This window comes from Protopterus annectens, chromosome 5.part0 (assembly GCF_019279795.1).
Source record: "Protopterus annectens isolate FY-2018-M chromosome 5.part0, PAN1.0, whole genome shotgun sequence".
NCBI classification, from domain to species: Eukaryota; Metazoa; Chordata; order Ceratodontiformes; family Protopteridae; genus Protopterus; species Protopterus annectens.
The window spans coordinates 288577687-288596114 of NC_056735.1; the positions used below are offsets into that span (position 1 = coordinate 288577687).

Below are 18428 nucleotides of genomic sequence, written 5' to 3' on the forward strand. Positions count from 1 at the left end.
GGCAAATGGGATAAATTCTAGCAAGTTACCATTAAGGGATACAAGATAATCTTCCTAACCCCCATTTACAAACATAAGGGGCAATCCTGCTGAAAATGGAAGTAGGAAAATCGTGACTCAGACAAGTACCCCTTATGAAACGCATTGTAATATACTGTTAGTGCAGAACAATGACACTTTTTGTATTTTCTGTTAAGGATAACCCATTCCACTATTTTTACAGCTGCAACCTATCCAAAACGAAATCACAAGGGGATGAGTATGTAAACATAAAAATTATACCATGACCCCCCCCAAAACGTGCACGCTGATTGGCCAGCGTGCACATTGTAAATAGAGTTATACTAATGGAAAAAGGTTCGGTCGCCCAGACTTTTTTCCATTAGTATAACTCTACTTTTAAAACACTGCCTCGCTATGTTAAATGGGTTTAACATAGCGAGACAGCTTTAAAATAAGCAACGGAGATCTCCGTTGCTTATTTTAAAGCTGTCTCGCTATGCTAAACCCATTTAACATAGCGAGACAGGTTTAAAAAGCAACGGAGAAAGTAAGATCTCCGTTGCTTTTACTGTTCGCTATGTTAAATGGGTTTAACATAGCGAGACAGTTTTAAAATAAGCAGCGGACATCTCCGTTGCTTATTTTAAACTGTCTCGCTATGTTAAACCCATTTAACATAGCTAAAGTAAAAAGCAACGGAGATCTTGCTTTCTCCGTTTGCTCAACTCTGATGTACTGCGCAGGCGCCGCAGTACATCAGAACTGCCGGATGCCAGACATCTGCGGAAGGGCAGTAAACAGGCATTATACTATGCCATTATTTAAGAAAAGTAATAGTTTCTTTTCTTAAATAATGTCATGGTATAATAGCAATAACCCACTTCTGGGTGTGGGTAATGCGGTATTTACCCACGGTTGGCTTTGTTTGGTCCCTCGGGCTTCGCCCTCAGGACCAAACCACGCTAACAGTGGGTAAATCCAGCATTACCCACACCCAGGCGTGGGTTATTGCTATAGCAAATAATGGTGGTACCATGACACCTCAACTACTAAAGCAGTATACTGTTTACTATACTCATATTATAACCACAGCAAAGGATCAATTACATTTCTTACAGAGATGCAATGTTAATTAAATATTTTGAGAAGGTTGCTTTACTTTGATTAGATGATTTATTTAAGAAGCATTACATGAAAAAATATGCCTTCACATCTTAAGATGGTCATGGATTCCAATTAATCAGAATATTTTGCTGCTGTGTGCAAATCCTGTCCAATATACCAAATTATATTCTAGGGGCGTGGGCAATGAAAACATGGATGGATGAAAGAAAAAAATAAAACAGACTATTACATATATTGAATTATGCCACTATCTAAAAGACAACTGCTAATGAAATAGGTTTGACAATACAGTGTTTGGAAAACAGTCATACTTTACTCAGGTGCATGAAGCATATGGTACCCGCATGCATATTCAACAGGTGGTTTTCTCCGAAAATGGATGATGCTTTCATCTAGATTAGCTAGGGTTGTTTCACACAGTAGAGCAAACTGCAGTCAGTTGATGGCACTACTAATTATCAGAACTTATTTAAAGGAGAAAAAAGCCTACGATGCATATCTAACTATCAGCCAGTCAGTTCTTGCATCCATCTACTTCTCTCAAAAAGAATTGTTGCAAATCAGAGCACAAATTCATATGCAATAAAAAGTACCACCTGTGGGCTTCAATTGGACAGAAATGCAAATGATGTGTTTTGATGTTTTATTGTTGGCAACACATGTTCAATATTTACATGACTAAGGGCATTTCCATACAACTTCCAGTATTCAACATTAAAGTTACCAAGCGAGATAGCAAACTGCAAGTGTTCTAGGGTTCAGTAAAAACAAGTGGGCATATGCCAAACATCTGTCCATATACACTCTTCCAGGTTCTAACCCACAGATTTGTACTTTATCCAAGGATTGCAGCCACGGATATCAAAGGCAAGTTCTTTGGCGTAGACATGATTGGCAAGTTCTTCTAGTGGAGGTTCAGGATCCGTTGTAGCAAACTGTGCAGCCTCTTCAATTTCTTTCCTCACACTAACATCAATGTCCTGTAACAGGAAAAGCAGTAAAAATCAGTGGGTAGTAAATGCAGAAATTGTTGATCTAAAGATCCCCACAAAGCAGGTCACAAAAAAGAAGCTATCCTATCTCATTCTTGTTTATAAGACAAAAGCAATTAAAAGGTCCTTTATTATTACATTCTTAATTCCAGAAAACATATATAAAAAATTGCTTTGTGTTAAGAGTTTGCATCCCCCATCATCAACCTTCTAACCACATCACTTGCTATTTGACACTGCCCTGTATATCATGACCGAGTACCCATTATATTCCTCCAAAATGTAACTTGAGAGGGGTTCTCAAGGGTAGGGGGACAGTAGTTTGCAGCAGGAGAACTGAACTAATATACTTAGCTTGCTACCATCATGTTCTGCACCCCCCTCCTCGCAGCACCTATATCTCTAACGTCAGGTATGCCCAGAGATTTAGACTTAAAGAAAAGTAGAAGAGATAGTTGGTCTGTTAACAAGAGGAGATACGATTTTTGAACTTGCATTTAATATAATCACTACATCTACCCCCCCCCCACACACACACACACACACAATTGCATCTCTGAAGAAGTCTGCCAAGTTTACAGTCCATGTTTTCTTTCAAATCTTCATTCTTTGTAGTGAATAATTTAAGATTTGTAAATAGACAAACCTCAAAAACTATGGTGAAAATATATTACCGTAACAGTAGATATCCTACTTCTCACTGTTGCAGTATTCCTTACTAAAGGGATATTCTGCTGAGGATAGCTAAACGTTCAGCCAACATACCAAAGTCTTACAATTTTTCAGGTGTCATATGTCAGACCCATGTTCTACGTTTAAATCATAAGGTACATTAATGAAATACAAGCACCTAATCCTCAGAACTGAATTACTACAGGAGAACCAGAGCAACAAGAGGAAAAGCAATTACTTCTGCATCCAGAAGGGGAGAAGGATCCATCAGCAAGAGGGTAACAGAGAGAGAAGAATGGGGGGATGGAATACTACAACAGAGAGAAGACAGACATCTTCTGTTATGGTCTGATCTTACACAACTGTACTATGTCCTTCTTTACCAATGTTGCAGTACTATTTATTAAAGGGAGAATACAAAAGCTCCTGGAGAGGATGGGATTAGAAGTCAGGGAGCAGCCCTCCAATAATCCATGATGGCTGGCTATTGTAAAACTGGCTCCAGCTCTGGAAATCACATCCACCTTAATAGTATTTAGTAAAGGTGTGTACAGGAGACCAAACAACAACGTCCAAAATGGATCTAGTATCAAGACCATTGAAAAATGCACCAAGGAAGCTACCACCCTAATGGAATGAGCACAAAAAGAAACTGTTTACCATTAAAAGAATAACAAAAAGAAATGGCCTAATCCAATTTCTTGGATTGGAAAAAAATTGCTCAGATTTCCTTATATCCTTATTCTTATCTAGGTAATATCTGAACTGTCTGTGCAGATCCACACTATGAAGCATCCTCTTACTACCACTCTGTGGAGAAGGGGAAAAGGATGAATGGTCTGATTTAAAAATGAATCATTAACAACCTTTGGCACAAAAGAACTGGTATAAAGGTAAACTCTTGTCTGTGGGGAAAAAAAAAACAGTAAACGGGGAACTGCCATGAGTGCCTGAAGTTCAGAAACCCTCTAGTCAGAAGTAACAACGAATAACAAAACAGTTTTCCAAAGTACGGAGCTGCAAAGAAGACTACACGCACAAATGGTGGCCAAGTCAACTTTTCAAGAACAAAATTAAAGGTCTTAAGGAGGCAAAATTGGCTTTCTTGGAGGGTCTAATATGAAGGATGTCTTTCTAAGCTTGACTTTGAATCTAGAAGAAAGGGGTGGATTTAAGGGCAGACAAACAGAGATGGCGGAAAATGAGCTTTAATAGCTGCATATGCCAGGCCAGAATTAAGCAGCTTACAAGTCAGAACAGGTGGGAATACTCGCAGAAAGAGGGTCCTGTTCATATCTGACAACAAAGAGAAAATGTTTTCCCATTTCGGACTCATAGGATTTTCTACTAGATGGATTTCTGGCCTCCAGCAAAACCCAAAGCATGTCCTCAAAATCTTGGTGTCTAAAAGGAATCATCCCAGACAGCCAAATGAAGGGCAAGTAAAGGAGGGTGAATAGAGATCTTTTGCCCTTTGTGAGATCAATTGTGTGAGGTAACTTGTGAGGATTGCCCCTGGCCAGATGAAAGAGCAGGGGAAACCAGTGCCATCTAGGCCAAAAGAGAATCACCACAAAATTTTGGACCTGTCCCACATGATCTTGTGCAGGACTCAACAGGAAGAGGGGGATAGGCATAAAGAAACATCACCTTACAGGAAAGGTGCAGCATCCCCTTTACAAGCCAGAGGACTTGGCACTCTGAAACAGAACCTAGGACGTTGCCTGTTCAGAGGGGAGGCTAAAAGATATACTTGAGAACCCCACCCATGTATAATGTCCAGAAAACTCCTCCTTGTGAAGCATCCATTTGTGAGGATCTGCTCAGACTGACTACCAGTACATTGTGCTCTGAGGAAAAGCAGACCTCCTGAAAGGTCATTTGATGGCAAAATGCAAAATTCCAAGCTTGAAGAGCCAGTCTGCAAAGAAGGTATGATTTTGCATCACCTTGATTGCTTATGTACCACATAACCGGCGTGTTATCTGGGAAAATTCGCTAAAGGCCACAAAGGGAGAGCAAATCATGAAGAGTAAAAATCACAGCTCTCATCACTTTGATGCTGATATGGTCCATCAATTGGTGGGAAGACCAAACTCTGTGAACCCCAATGTTATTGGAAGAGCCTCCCCAACCCTGATCTAAAGCATCTGTATACAAACCCTGAGTGGGGAAAGAATCCTGGAAAGGCAGGCCAGTAATTCAGTGAAATCTGAAAAATCCATCAGTTGAACTGAAGTTTGAGGCAACGCAAGACAGGGACAGGAAAGTCCAGAAGATGACAGTGTTGAAGCCAGTTTTGAGATGCTACTGAAACTTCATGTAGAGTATAGTGACAGGGACCATAGGAATGGTGGATGTTATGACACCAAGAGCTTGAAGGAATTCTCTTACAGGCACCACTTTAAGAGGAACAGGACACTGGCAATAAAATGTCAAAGAATGGACCTTGGGAGGATGAAGCAAAGCCAGATTTGGCAAGGTCTGAATGCTGCAACTCAGAAAAACTTGAAGGGATTAGAACAGTCAGATTAGCAATGAACCCAGCACTGTGAACAAAAGCATAGTTTATTCAAGATCCTGAAGCAGAAGTTGCTGAGAGGGAGCTAGAATCAGGTTGTTCAAATAAGGGACAATCTGAATTCCTTTAAGTCTGCAGAAGACTACCAGGACCAGCCATTTGGAAAAGACTCTCAGAACTGTAGAAAGGCCAAAAGTCAAAGCAGAGAACTGATATTGTGTAGAGGAAAACTTCAAAAAAGCAAAGCCAGCACCATCAGAGTATGTAAATATTCTTTTGTGGCCACACCATAATAAAAATCAGACCAGTTTCGGCAACCAAGCCTTCATCAGTGTTAAAATACAAGGCACAAATCCCACTACTTATACCATGATTAATCATCATCAACTGAACAATCAATCATATTTAAAGCAACAATCATCCTTTTCTCCAGAGCCATACTTATTACATATGGTCATTTAAGCCTGGGGAGAATAAACCCCCAAGTTTAATGAAACAGCCCTTCTCCTTTTTGTTTAATATAGCAATGCCATTCCAATTTAGTCATCCTATCCTCCCAAACTTTATCAATAACCACAAAATGATATTTTGCATTATGTTTCAATGTATGTTTGTATAAAGCATTTGACATATGTTTAGTATGAATATCACTCAGATGTTCAGATATGCGTACCCGTACAGGCCTCAAAGTCTGCCCAACATAAAAGGCATTGCATGAGCAAGTTACCAATACCAGCCAATCTGACCCACAATTCGCAAAAAATCCCATTATCATAAACCTTACTAGTGTTCTTACTGAAAATTGTTTAGTTTTTAACATGTATTTGCAAAATGAACAGTGTCCACATGAATATGAACCAAAAACTTTCACCAGTCAGGGTACCCTGGTGTACATTTCGATTTCTATAACCACATTAAAGTGGGATCCTAAGGTTCGCCCTCTTCTGTAGGTGAACTGACATCTGGGCATGAGTAAACCAGATAGTTGATCACTGGCTAACAGAATGTTCCAATTTTTATTTATAACCTCCGTAATGATATTAATATTTCGGCCATACGTCGTAACAAATCTAACATCCTCATTATCCTGCTTCTTATGATGATATGCAAATGTCTCCAATCTATTTTTATCCACTACCCATCTTTTGGCTGACTTGATGTTACAGGGATGATATCCCCCTAATCATAAATCTTTCAGTAAGATCCTCCTCAAAATGCCTATAGACATCCGGAGAAGAACAAATTCTCTTAACTCTCAAAAACTGATACTTGGGTATATTTTCTATAATGCGGCGGGGGGTGCAGACTCGTGGCAAATAAATTATTATACTGTAGATATTTGCAATATATTTGGGATTCCAAAGTATTATCATTATTCCTTGCGAATGTCACATCCAAAAAAATAATCTGCTGTATATCCGCATTCAAAGTAAATTCTATTCCCCATTTGTTTTTGTTCAAATACTTAAATTCAAACAAATAGTCTGCCCCACCCTGCCACATCAACCAACAAGTCATACAGACATCTGGAGAAGATTTTTGGATCAGGCAAATATATATTATGCATACTGTCATAACTCAGCAGATCCTCTACGTAGCCCATAAACAAATCAGCATATATGGGGCAAAAGATGCCCCCCATAGCTGTTCCCTAGATCTGCCAATAGCATTCACCATGAAAAAAAAAAATAACACGTTTGGTCAACACATGCTCCACCATGCGCAATAACAGGGTGTTAAAACCTGGAGGATAGATGTCTGCCTTATCCAACCAATATTTAACAGCCTCTATTACAGCCCAATTTGGAATACTTGTATACTGTGCTGTTACATCTAATGTGCATAGTGTTCAGTGCGTCTCCAACTGAGAGCTTTCAATGATGGTCAAAAAGTCTGTGGCATCCTTAATTCTGGCTCTTGTGTCTTTCGGCTTTTCCCGGTTAGGGGTCGCCACAGCGGAACTCCGGTCCACTAATGATTGGCAGTAGATTTTTATGTGCCGAGTTGCCAGCCCTGACGCACAAGCTTCAATGAAGGTACGCCCATTCACGCAGGTCTCCACACAGAAGACGCTCTGAGAATCGAACAGGACGTCTTACTGTGAGGAGACAACGCTACCGCAGCACCACCACCGCAGTATCCTTAATTCTGGCTCTAACTAGTCTCAAAGGCTGTGAATGTTCAGTTAAGAATGTTGATAAAGGCTCAGTCAAAGAGCCAAACCCAGCCACTATCGGCCAACCAGGTGGTTTATTCAGATTCTAATGAATCTTGGGCAATAATTAAGAGGATCTGCTGCTGGGGGTCATCCACTGTCAAATGCTGTTTAACTTGTGGAGAAATAACTCCCTCTTCCAAGGCCAAATTCAAAAAAAGTATCTATGTCCTTCTTAAAACGAAAGGTGGGGTTCAGAGGCATTCGCATACAATGTCTTGCATTACTCAACTGTCTTGCTAGCCTCCATAATATATTCTTCAGTATCCATCACCACTAGCTCCCCACCCTTATCTGCAGGAATAATGACAATATTTTTATTCTCTTAAATTTCTAAATGCACCCTGTTCATCCGCGGTCACATTTTGATCCAGCATCCTGGCTTCAGAATTCCTGAAATGCAAATCTTTAATTACGGATTCCTGAAAAATGACCACATGCTTTTGGGGGCATAAATTTCGATTTTCGAAACTGGAACTCTGTGGATCTCTGAACTGTATCCCGGGGACCAAAAAGTAACCTCAGATTCGATGTTCGACAAAAAGCCAGCAAATCATCAACCGCACTACCTTCACTCACAAAGAAACCAGGTATGTATTTCAACCCTTTATTAAGTAGTTGTTCTTCAGCTTCTGTAAGACTTACAGAGGAGATATTATGAACATTGTACACCGTATTTGTACACCGTATTTACCGATGTCCCAATGTCTGTAACAGCATTTGTACATTGTTTAGGTTTCCTAGGTTTCCTACCTCCCCGGTGTTGTTTAACCCCAAAGGGTGATCCATCCCCTTTGATTTCTTAATGATCGGTGACCCCAGAGTGTTTGCTCAACTTCCGTGGCTGAAAAGTCCTCACCTGAAGTACTACTATATATAATCCATGCCTGATTTTTTAAGAATCGACCTCGGTCTCTTCCTTTTTGTTCTAACCACATTACTCCCACCCTCAAAAAATTTCACTCTCTTCCTAAGGTCAAAGGGCTTCCCTCTCTCATAATCCTTGAGATCACAATTAAACTTTTGATTTTTTTTATTTTTCAAGGAATTTTCTATACCCAATAAATCCTTAGATAATTTAGACATTCCTGGTATCGGGCTTGTCCTTCAAATATTTATGATCTTCACATACCAGTTGTACAGCTATACAGTTGTTGTCTGCTATCCAGTCATAAGAGGACAATACATTAACAAATGACACTGAGGCATCCTGTCATGCTTGTACCCATTCCAAGGTCAATGTGTCATCAGCCCTACTAACATACAGCACTGTGCGAACCCCAAGACCCCTAGGCACAATATTTTTAGCCTGATAGGCCTTAATTTCGGATGCCACACATTGGTTCGTAAAGTCACCATTCCCTTAGTTAATTTGTTAAATAGTTCACCACATTGGTCAACTATATGAGGGGTATCCACCTCACTCTGATACCTTCCAGCCCTATCCAGATCAAACGCATGTAAATCATTCCTATCAGCAGAGAGGCCTTGCAGTAATGTAACCAAATCCATCCTTAATGGCTAGGGGCTAAAACATTCCCCCTATCTGTTCTAATATCAAATTCCAATTACTTCCTTTATGACCTCAATTCCCACAACTTCTAAACCATAAACGTATTAGCTACATTTAGGCTGTCTGTATTCAAAACCGGGGGAGCCAAAATATTACCCCATTATCACCAATGAATTACAGCCCAACAAAGTGGGCTGACTTTATCTATATGTTAACTAACCAATCTTTGAAACCGATCTTTATGCAACACACCCTTAATGTACACCCACTAACAAGAAACAAATAATAATTTGTGCCTAAAAGTATAAATAAATCTCCCAAACTGGACCATCTATAACCTGTTCATAAATAAATCTTTCATTGATCACATAAATGGTGACCATACGGGCAAATTATCAAAAAAACATACTATATTGGACATACTGATGTTCATTAGGAAAGTCTGTGCCTACCAGACCTCAAAATAAATTGGTTATTTGTGCATTCACAAATTCAGAAAACACAATTTCAGGAAATACATAAAAATAGAAATATCCCTCCAATTGTTGTACACCCCTCAGGGAACAATACCAAACATATTATATACACCAGATATATGCAGTATGTACCTAAAACTAGTAGGTGTATCTACCTAATGTCGATACCCCCACATACAAATCACAAAAAATATATACATATATCAACAGTTACTGAACTCAATTGTCCACAAACATGGCCTGGGGCCACAACAATTTCAATGAATAAATGGTCTTAGTCCATCCAATCAGATTAACACGAATCTTCTCTTCCACAATCAGGATGACGTCGAACACTGACCAAATAAAGTTGCATTTGATTTCCCAAAAATGGTTCATCACAGTTACTGGCAGGCCAAGCTAAACAATTCAATTGTCCCATTTCACACAGGACAAATAACTGCTGGTGTTAGATGATAATCCATTTACTCTCAAAAAATTTTTGAACACAAGAGTCCAGTCTCAATAATGTAAAACAAATATTTGCCCGGGGGCCCCAATGAATACTCGTATGTTTAATGAACAAAACACAAACTGTCCTTCCACACTGCCCCATGAAAAACAAACAGTTCCAAAAGTTTTTATCTGTTAGTCAAAAGCAGATCAGAAACAGCCCCAAGCCATCACTAGATTCCACAATGCCATCAGCAGTTGTAGCTTTAAATATATATACGATATAGATGTTACTGTCGGGTAATAAACCATAAGTCCGACAGTCCTGCCTCAACGAAATACAACTGGTATTCTTCTGTGGGCCCCAGTGAATACTCGTATGTAAAATAAGAACTTGCATACATAACTACACATTTGTTTCCACACTGCCCCATGTATAACGTGAACACAGTTCCAAAAAAATATTTTTGCATACTGGTCCAAAGCAGGTCACAATCAGCCCCTTACAACTCTTAGGCTCAACGATGCCATGAGCAAATTAGTTCCCAACATAGAACCCACTATACAACATGCCCACCAAAATGCGTAGCAAACAAATAGGTATATATGTCCCGTGATGCTAGTTTCTTTAAAAAATAAGCACCAAAATACTAAGTACATGTTACAATTGGCCCATACGATAATAGTACTAGGACAAGAAATTGAACAAAGTCACCTTCATCAGCGTTCCTAGTTGCAGCAAATAGCAGATGTGAAACTATCCCACTAACATCTACAGCAAGATAGTACAGCCGACAGAGGAAACTGGAGGGTTAACCTCAGTCCAGCAAACTTTAGAAAAATATCTGAAATTAAATTACTTTATAGGTTAGGCCATAAAGATGCTTCAGTGCAGCCACAGAATTGTTACGACGTATGGCCGAAACATTAATATCATTAGGGAGGTTATAAAAAAAATAATTGGAACATTCCGTTAGCCAGTGATCAGCTATCTAGTTTACTCATGCCCAGATGTCAATTCTCCTACAGAAGAAGAGGGCAACCCTTAGGATCCCACTTTAACAATTATAATAAGAAGTTATGTACTCACCATAACATTCCATCTGAGTAGGTGGCTTCATTTGTCTGCAATCTGTGGGTCTTGGATCCGATACTGGATCCAAGCCGGCAACTTGTAGCATAGCTATGGATCCGAGCTCCTAGCTCCTCCCCTCACCCATAATCCCCTGCCAACCTCCTATGACCTCAGATCAAGTTTGCCCCTCTATGGATACCTGAAAAGGTGTTCCAACAAGCATAATAGCTAGAACAATATAACAGGACCAAGTTCTGAAGGCCAGGGGAAAGGAGGGGGGGATGGTTACAGACAAATGAAGCCACCTACTCAGATGGAACGTTATGGTGAGTACAAAACTTCTTAATCTGGAGTAGGGACTTAATTGGTCAGCAACCTGTGGGACAGTCCCCAGCTACCTGAATCTTGGGCGGCCATCATGGAAGGATGTTCCGGAGCACTGCGGAGCCAAAGGATGCTCTCCCTCTAGAAATTACGTCCAGCTTGTAGTGGTTAATAAAAGTATGAGATGAGGCCCAAGTAGCTGCTGAACAAATATCATCCAATGGCACTCTAGATTTAAAAGCAGCAGAAGTAGAGATGGAGCGAGTGGAATGTGCACGGACTCCCTCAGGTGTGGGCCTCCCGGAAGCTTGGTAGGCCAGAAGAATACATTGAGAAATCCAATGTGACAAGGTGACCTTTGAAACGGCTTTACCTAAACTGAATTTAGCAAAGGAGACAAACAGCTGATCAGATTGCCTGTGACCAGCTGTCCTATGAATATAGAAACGCAGCTGCCTGTGTACATCTAATGAATGCAGCTTGTACTCCTTTATTTTGATACTTAGGGAAGAAAACCGGTAAGTTGATGGACTGATTGATATTTATTTCCGATGCTACCTGGGGAAGAAAGGAGGGATTGGTCCTGAGGTACACTCTGTCCGGATGGAAGACCAAGTAAGGAGGCTTTACGGAAAGGGCTTGGAGTTCCGAAACTCTCTTGGCTGAAGTGATGGCTACCAGGAATGCTGTTTTCCAGGACAAATATTTGAGATCGACCGATGCGGCTGGTTCAAAGGGAGAAGCGGTCAAGGCTTGAAGGACTAGAGAAAGATCCCAAGGGGGTATGGCTTCTTTGACAGGGGGCCTGAGGAGAAAGGTGCCCTTGAGAAATGTTTTGCACAATTTAGCTGACATCAAAGGACCTGTCTCATGTCCCACATGGTAATGGGAGATGGCTGCCAACTGTACCTTGACTGTTGAACAACTAGCTCCTTGCTGAAAGAGTCCGGTTAGAAAATCCAGTACGGACGGTAGAGGGGCAGTGAAGGGATCCAGATTATGATGTTCCTCCCAGATGGAAAAGCATCTCCATTTACTGCAGTATATTTTTCTGGTGGAGGGCTTATGTGCTGCCACCAGGATGGCTTTGACTGGTGAAGAGATGCCGGGAGTCCTGACTAAGAGTGGAACAGGAGCAACCAAGCTGTCAGCTTCAGGTTGACCAGATTCGGGGTCTGTAATTCCGATGGATGAGAGATTAGATTCGGAGTGGGATCCAGAATCCAAGGAGGATTCACTAGACGAGACCACAGGTAAGGGAACCAAGTTTGCCAAGGCCAGAATGGGGCAATGAGGATCATTCTGCTCCCCAACCGCGAGGCTTTCTGTAAGAGCTTTAGCATCAGGGGTAAAGGAGGGTAGGCATAGAGTAGACCGGGCGGCCAAACATGCACCAGAGCATCTCTCAGGGCTTCACCTGGTGGGGGAATCAGAGCGAAAAAGTGGTCGCATTTCGTATTTAAGGGAGAGGCAAAGAGATCGCAGCAGGGTTGCCCCCATTTTGCGAAGATCTGCTTCACTACTAGTGGGTTGAGAGACCACTCGTAAGAGGAAAGAATGGTGAGGCTGTGTTTGTCCGCCAGAATGTTGGCCCGCCCTGGAATGTGCATTGCGATCAGAAAGCGGTTGGTGGAAATCGCCCATTCCCACACTCTCATGGCTTCTCAGCATAAGGGGTAGGATCTGGTTCCCCCCTGTTTGTTGATGTACCAAAGAGACATGTTGTCTGACTGAATTGCGATCGTTCCTACGGGGAGGAGATTCTGAAGTGCCTGCAACGCCAACAGCACCGCTCTCATCTCCAGAACGTTGATATGCAAGGAGGTCTGTGTGTCGTTCCACGTGCCTTGGACTGTCCTGCCCGTGTAATGCCCCCCCCACCTAAGGCGAGAGGCGTCCGTGGTCACCGTGGCGAGAGGGGGAGGAGTTCAGAAGGGCCGGCCTATATGGAGGTCCGGGGACTGGAGCCACCATAACAGGGCCCACCTACAAACCTTGCTGATAGAGATAGGGTGGCAGAGAGGAAGAGATTGGAAGGACCATTGCACTTGAAGGGTCCACTGCAGTACCCTCATATTTAGGCGAGCACATGGAAGAAGCGTTACTGCAGCCGCCATGGAGCCCATCGCCCTCAGGACCAATTCCACCGGTGGAGCTTCCGATTGTAGGATGGGCCACACATGCAATCTCAGATTCTGTAGTGTTCCGAAGTCCAGAAGACTTGTAGATCCCTGGCATCTAATCTGGCCCCTATAAACTCTATTACTTGTGTCGGAGCAAGGGAAGATTTGTCTGCATTGATTGTGATGCCTAACTGGGGGGCTAGGCGGAGAAAGTAATCTCTGGCTGAGCAGAGTAGATGCCTTGTTGGGGCGGTTAGAAGCCAGTCGTCCAGGTACGGAAAGACCTGCATTCCCTGGAGTCTCAGTTGGGCCGCTATCACTGCTAAAACTTTAGTGAACACCCTGGGGGCTGTGGTGAGGCCAAAGGGAAGGACCCTGAACTGATAATGACTGGCTCCCAGCCGGAAGAGGAGAAACCTTCTGGATCGTCTGTCCATCAGAATATGGTAGTATGCATCCTTGAGGTCTATAGAGCACATCCAATCGCTCTCCCGTAAGAGGGGGAGAATGGATTGAAGAGTGACCATTCGGAATTTTTCCTTGGTTACCGACAGGTTCAAGAGGGAAAGATGTAGAATTGGTCTCAAGTCCCCCGTCTTTTTTGGCACCAGAAAGAACCTGGAGTAGTACCCTAATCCGAGCTGGTCTTGGGGGACGGGTTGGATGGCTCTTTTTTCTAACAGCTGCTGGATTTCTGCGGCTGCAGCCTCCCTCTGATCGGGTGGAACATCGGGGAGGCTCCTGAGTTTGGGGACATGATACATTGGAATTTTGTAGCCTCTGGATATGATACGAAGCACCCAGCGGTCTGATGTGATGGACTCCCATGCCGCCAGATGCCTCGAGAAATGCCCCCCGACTGCCTCCAGAGCAGTCGGGCAACCCTTCAGGGCTGCTGCGTGGGCCGGTCAGAGAAGGATTCTCTGGACCCAAAGTTCTTCAGGGCCCCTCTGCCCCTAGGGCAACGTCCTCCCTGTCCTCCTCTGCCACGGAAGGACTGGTTGTCCAGAGCAGGTTGGGAATGTTGCGATTTCCGGAACCACATCTTCTTCTGTCCCTTTTGGTTCTTCGAGAAGGACCTCTGGGGAGCAGAGAAGCGGACTCCAACGGCAGACAACGTCTTCCCGTCCTTCTCGCTCTGGACCAGTGTTTCGTGAACGGTCTTGCCAAACAAGGCAGAACCATCAAAAGGGGCGTTCGCAAAGGACGCCTTAAAGGGCTCCGCGAAGTCACAATGCCGGAGCCAGGCCTGACGTCTCATGACTAGGCCCGCTCCACTAGCTCTAGCGGCTCCCTCAGTAGCGTGGGACAAAAGCCGCATAGAGGTATTGGAGATAAACCTTATAGTGGCCATTCGAGTGGAGTACAACTGCTTGTCCTCCGCCGACATGGACTCAGGGGGGGAACAGCGTATTCTTTGATAAGATCCCGCTGCATCCTGATGACATGTGCCATATAGTTCAGAGACCTTACCGAGAAGGTCGCTGAACTAAAAACCCGCTTCCCAAGGCAATCCATCGAGTGGGACTCCTTGCTCGGTGGATGGACTGAGGGGCTCTCCTGAGCTAGTTCCCTCTTCGTGGCTGCCGCCGTCAACATGGCATCTACGGGGGGACCCTTGCTCCAGTGGGACCGGTCTGCGGGGGGGCTCAGTATCCTGTCTGGGCATTTAGGGACTGGCTCCACAGTGCCCGGCTCCTTCCACACCCTGGTGGTAATAAGGTCCACCAAGGGGTCGGCCAGAGGGGACACCCAAGAGGTAGACAGGCTTGCTTCGAATGCCTCCAGGAACACGGACTCGTCAGAGGAAGCCTTGGGGGCAGACCACCCACCTCTGATCCTGAGCATTTCCATGATGTCTCTAAAGGAGACATCCTCCGGGGGTGACCTTGGGGAGCCTTCCCCTTCATCCAAGTCCATGTCCTCTGTTAAGGACTCTGGGGAGTCCACGTGCCTCCTCTTACACTTGTGCTTGCGAGGCACTTCCTCGGGGGGGCTGTCCGAGGAAGTCTCGCCAGCAATATCTTGTTCCAATGGAACAACCTGAGACATCGAAGCAGGCTGTCCCTGTGGCCGGGTGATGGAAGCCTGACCCAGCAGAGAGGGAGTGCAGGGTGGAGCCGAGGCAAGGGCCGGGGGTCTGGATGCTCTCGACAGAGCCCTCTCCACTGCATCGAAGGCTGAGGGGGAGCCGCTCTCCCTGGGCTTCGAAAGTCGACTCCCACTCTGATCCGATGAAGGGATCGGAACCAGCGCCGAGACAGTTGGATCCGAGGGACCAGTGTGCTCCGACCTGGACGGAGCCGAAGGCACACTGAAACCCTCGGATCCGAAGCTCAGCCCACAGCTCCGAGAGGTCGGATCCGACAATGGAACCGACAAACTCGAGGGCAGGGTCGGATCCGAAGTACCCAGTACTGTCGCCGCCGACCCACCCCCGGCTCCGATGCTGCCTGGCTCAGAACGCTCCGAACCCGGAAAGCGGGTCGGAGAAGGAGCAATCGGAGCAAAGAAAGGGGTCGAGCTCCCGCCCCCCCAAAGGGGTGGGAGGCAAGAGCACTCCCATCTGCAGCTGGGCCTGGATGAACCTTCAAATCATCCGGTCCAAGTCTGCGTCTGACAGGCTGTATGTAGATCTCGAAGAGGCTATAGAGGCAGGCCTGGAGTGCCGCCTCGATTACCTCGATGGAGAAGCAAGGAGATCGGAGCCGAGGAGGAGGAGACCTGGAAGCCGCGGAGGGAGAAGCCCGCTTAGCCGGGGGGGCCGAAGCGGAGGCCTCGGCCCACCACTTGTGGTGCTTCTCCCTCCGTTTCTCCCTCCTGGCCTCCCTGTCCTCCGGCGCTTTAGTGAGAGTTTGAATCCCGGCCGGGGGAAGGGGGGCAGGAGTGGCTAACACCACAGGCTGAGGAGGTGCCACGGGAGGAGCAGAGGCCGAAGCCGAATCCGGAGGCAAAAGACCCACCAAGACAAGCTTCGACCTCCGCTCTTTCAGTGCCCTGGGGTTGAACGCTGCACAAATGGTACATCCTGAAGAGAGGTGTTCAACCCTAGGGCACCGAACACACAGAGTGTGGCCATCAGCCGGAGATAGCTTATGGCCACACTCGGTGCATTTAGAAAAATAGGTTTTGGGGCCTCTGCCATACCCAAAACTAAAGTACACTACACAAGCACACCAGGCCTCCAAACACAAACACACACAGACACACTAACGACCAGCGAGGGGAGGGGGAAAACCAAAAAAATAAATAAACTAGATAGGAAACCTAACCACTCACACAAATTACAATTACAAAGTTTGATAAAAAAAATGAAGAAATTCACTTCTGTTAAGAAAGCGCTAGGAGCTCTAAAATCTAGCTATACACAAGCGTGGCAAACTAGATCTGAGGTCATAGGAGGTTGGCAGGGGATTATGGGTGAGGGGAGGAGCTAGGAGCTCGGATCCATAGCTATGCTACAAGTTGCCGGCTCGGATCCGATATCGGATCCAAGACCCACAGGGTGCTGACAAATGAAGTCCCTACTCTAGATATGTGGTTATAGAAATCAAAATAATGTACACCAGGGTACCCTGACTGGTGAAAATATCCATGTGGACATCGTTCATTTTGCAAATACATGTTAAAAAACTAAACAATTTTCCAGTAAGAACACTAGGAAGGTTTATGATATGGGATTTTTTGCAAATTGTGGGTCAGATTGGCTAGTATACTTGGTAACTTGCTCATGCAATGCCTTTTACGTTGGGTAGACTTCGAGTCCTATACGGGTACGCATATCTGAACATCTGAGTGATATTCGTACTAAACGCATGTCAAATGCTTTATACAAACATACATTGAAACATAATGCGAAATATCATTTTGTGGTTATTGATAAAGTTTAGGTGGATAGGATGAATAAACTGGGATGGCATTGCTATATTAAACAAAAAGAAGGGTTGGATCATTAAACTTGGGGGTTTATTCTGCCCAGGCTTAAATGACCATATATAATAAATACGGCTATGAAGAAAAGGATGGCTTTTGCTTTAAATATGAATGATTGTTCAACTGATGATGATTAATCATGGTATAAGTAGTGGGACTTGTGCCTTGTATTTAATCACTGATGAAAGCTTGGTTGCCAAAACCGGTCTGATTTTTTATCATGGTGTGGCCACAATAAATAATATTTGCAAGCTCTGATGGTTGTTGGCTTTGCTTTTTTAAAGTTCCTGACATTTTTGGGCCTGTGCATCAGCCTTATCGTGCAGGGAGGGGTGTTTCTGGAAGAGGAAACAGAGCCATAAACAGCTCCAGAAGAGAGGGTGAATATGAATGTAAAAGTAGGCATCCTTCAGATCTAGAGACACCAGGAAAGCTTGAGGAAGTAATAGAGGAAACATGAGAATGAAGAGATCATCCTGAATGAGGGAACGTTTAGAAATGTGTTGAGAAAGGAATGATCTAGAATGGGCCTCTCAAGAACCCTCCTTCCTGCGACCAGGAATATTCTGGAATAAAAACCTTTGTCCTACTATGAAGGTGAAACAGGCTGAATGGTTCCTTGCACTAAAAAGTGTTAAGAATCGAAGGAAGGTGAGGAAATTGGCAATGGGGAGGTTGGGGAATGTCCGAAAAGGGAGGCAGGGACTTCCAAACCATGAAGTAACCATTATGAATTGAGGAAACCACACAGAAAACTGTGGTGCTTTGTTGCCAGACTGGAAGAGACAGTCTGAGGGAAAGAATATGGCAAAGAGGCAGATGTGGCTGAATGTCAAAATGTAAGCAAATTTGTCAAGAAAAGAAGGCTTTTGACTCAACACCCTGAGAAGGTTTATCAGGGAAAAAACCCTCTTGGAATATCTCTTACCTTTAGGAGGTCATCTTTGCTGCCTATGTATAAAGGGAGATTTAGATGGGTAATTCCTCTGAAGCTAAGGAACAGGAGAAAGGAAGATCTGTTTAG

At 44.0% G+C, this 18428-nt stretch overlaps 1 protein-coding gene across 1 annotated transcript in view; it reads right to left on the minus strand.

The window, feature by feature from the left end:
* Window positions 1–1757: 1757 nt before the first annotated feature.
* Window positions 1758–18428, minus strand: part of LOC122802590 (pyruvate dehydrogenase E1 component subunit alpha, mitochondrial-like) — a 141201-nt gene continuing 124530 nt past the window's right edge. The window contains exon 11 of the mRNA XM_044072273.1: window positions 1758–2108. Coding sequence (XP_043928208.1) covers window positions 1944–2108 — 165 coding nt within the window. The 3' untranslated portion in view covers window positions 1758–1943. The remainder of the gene's footprint in view (window positions 2109–18428) is intronic.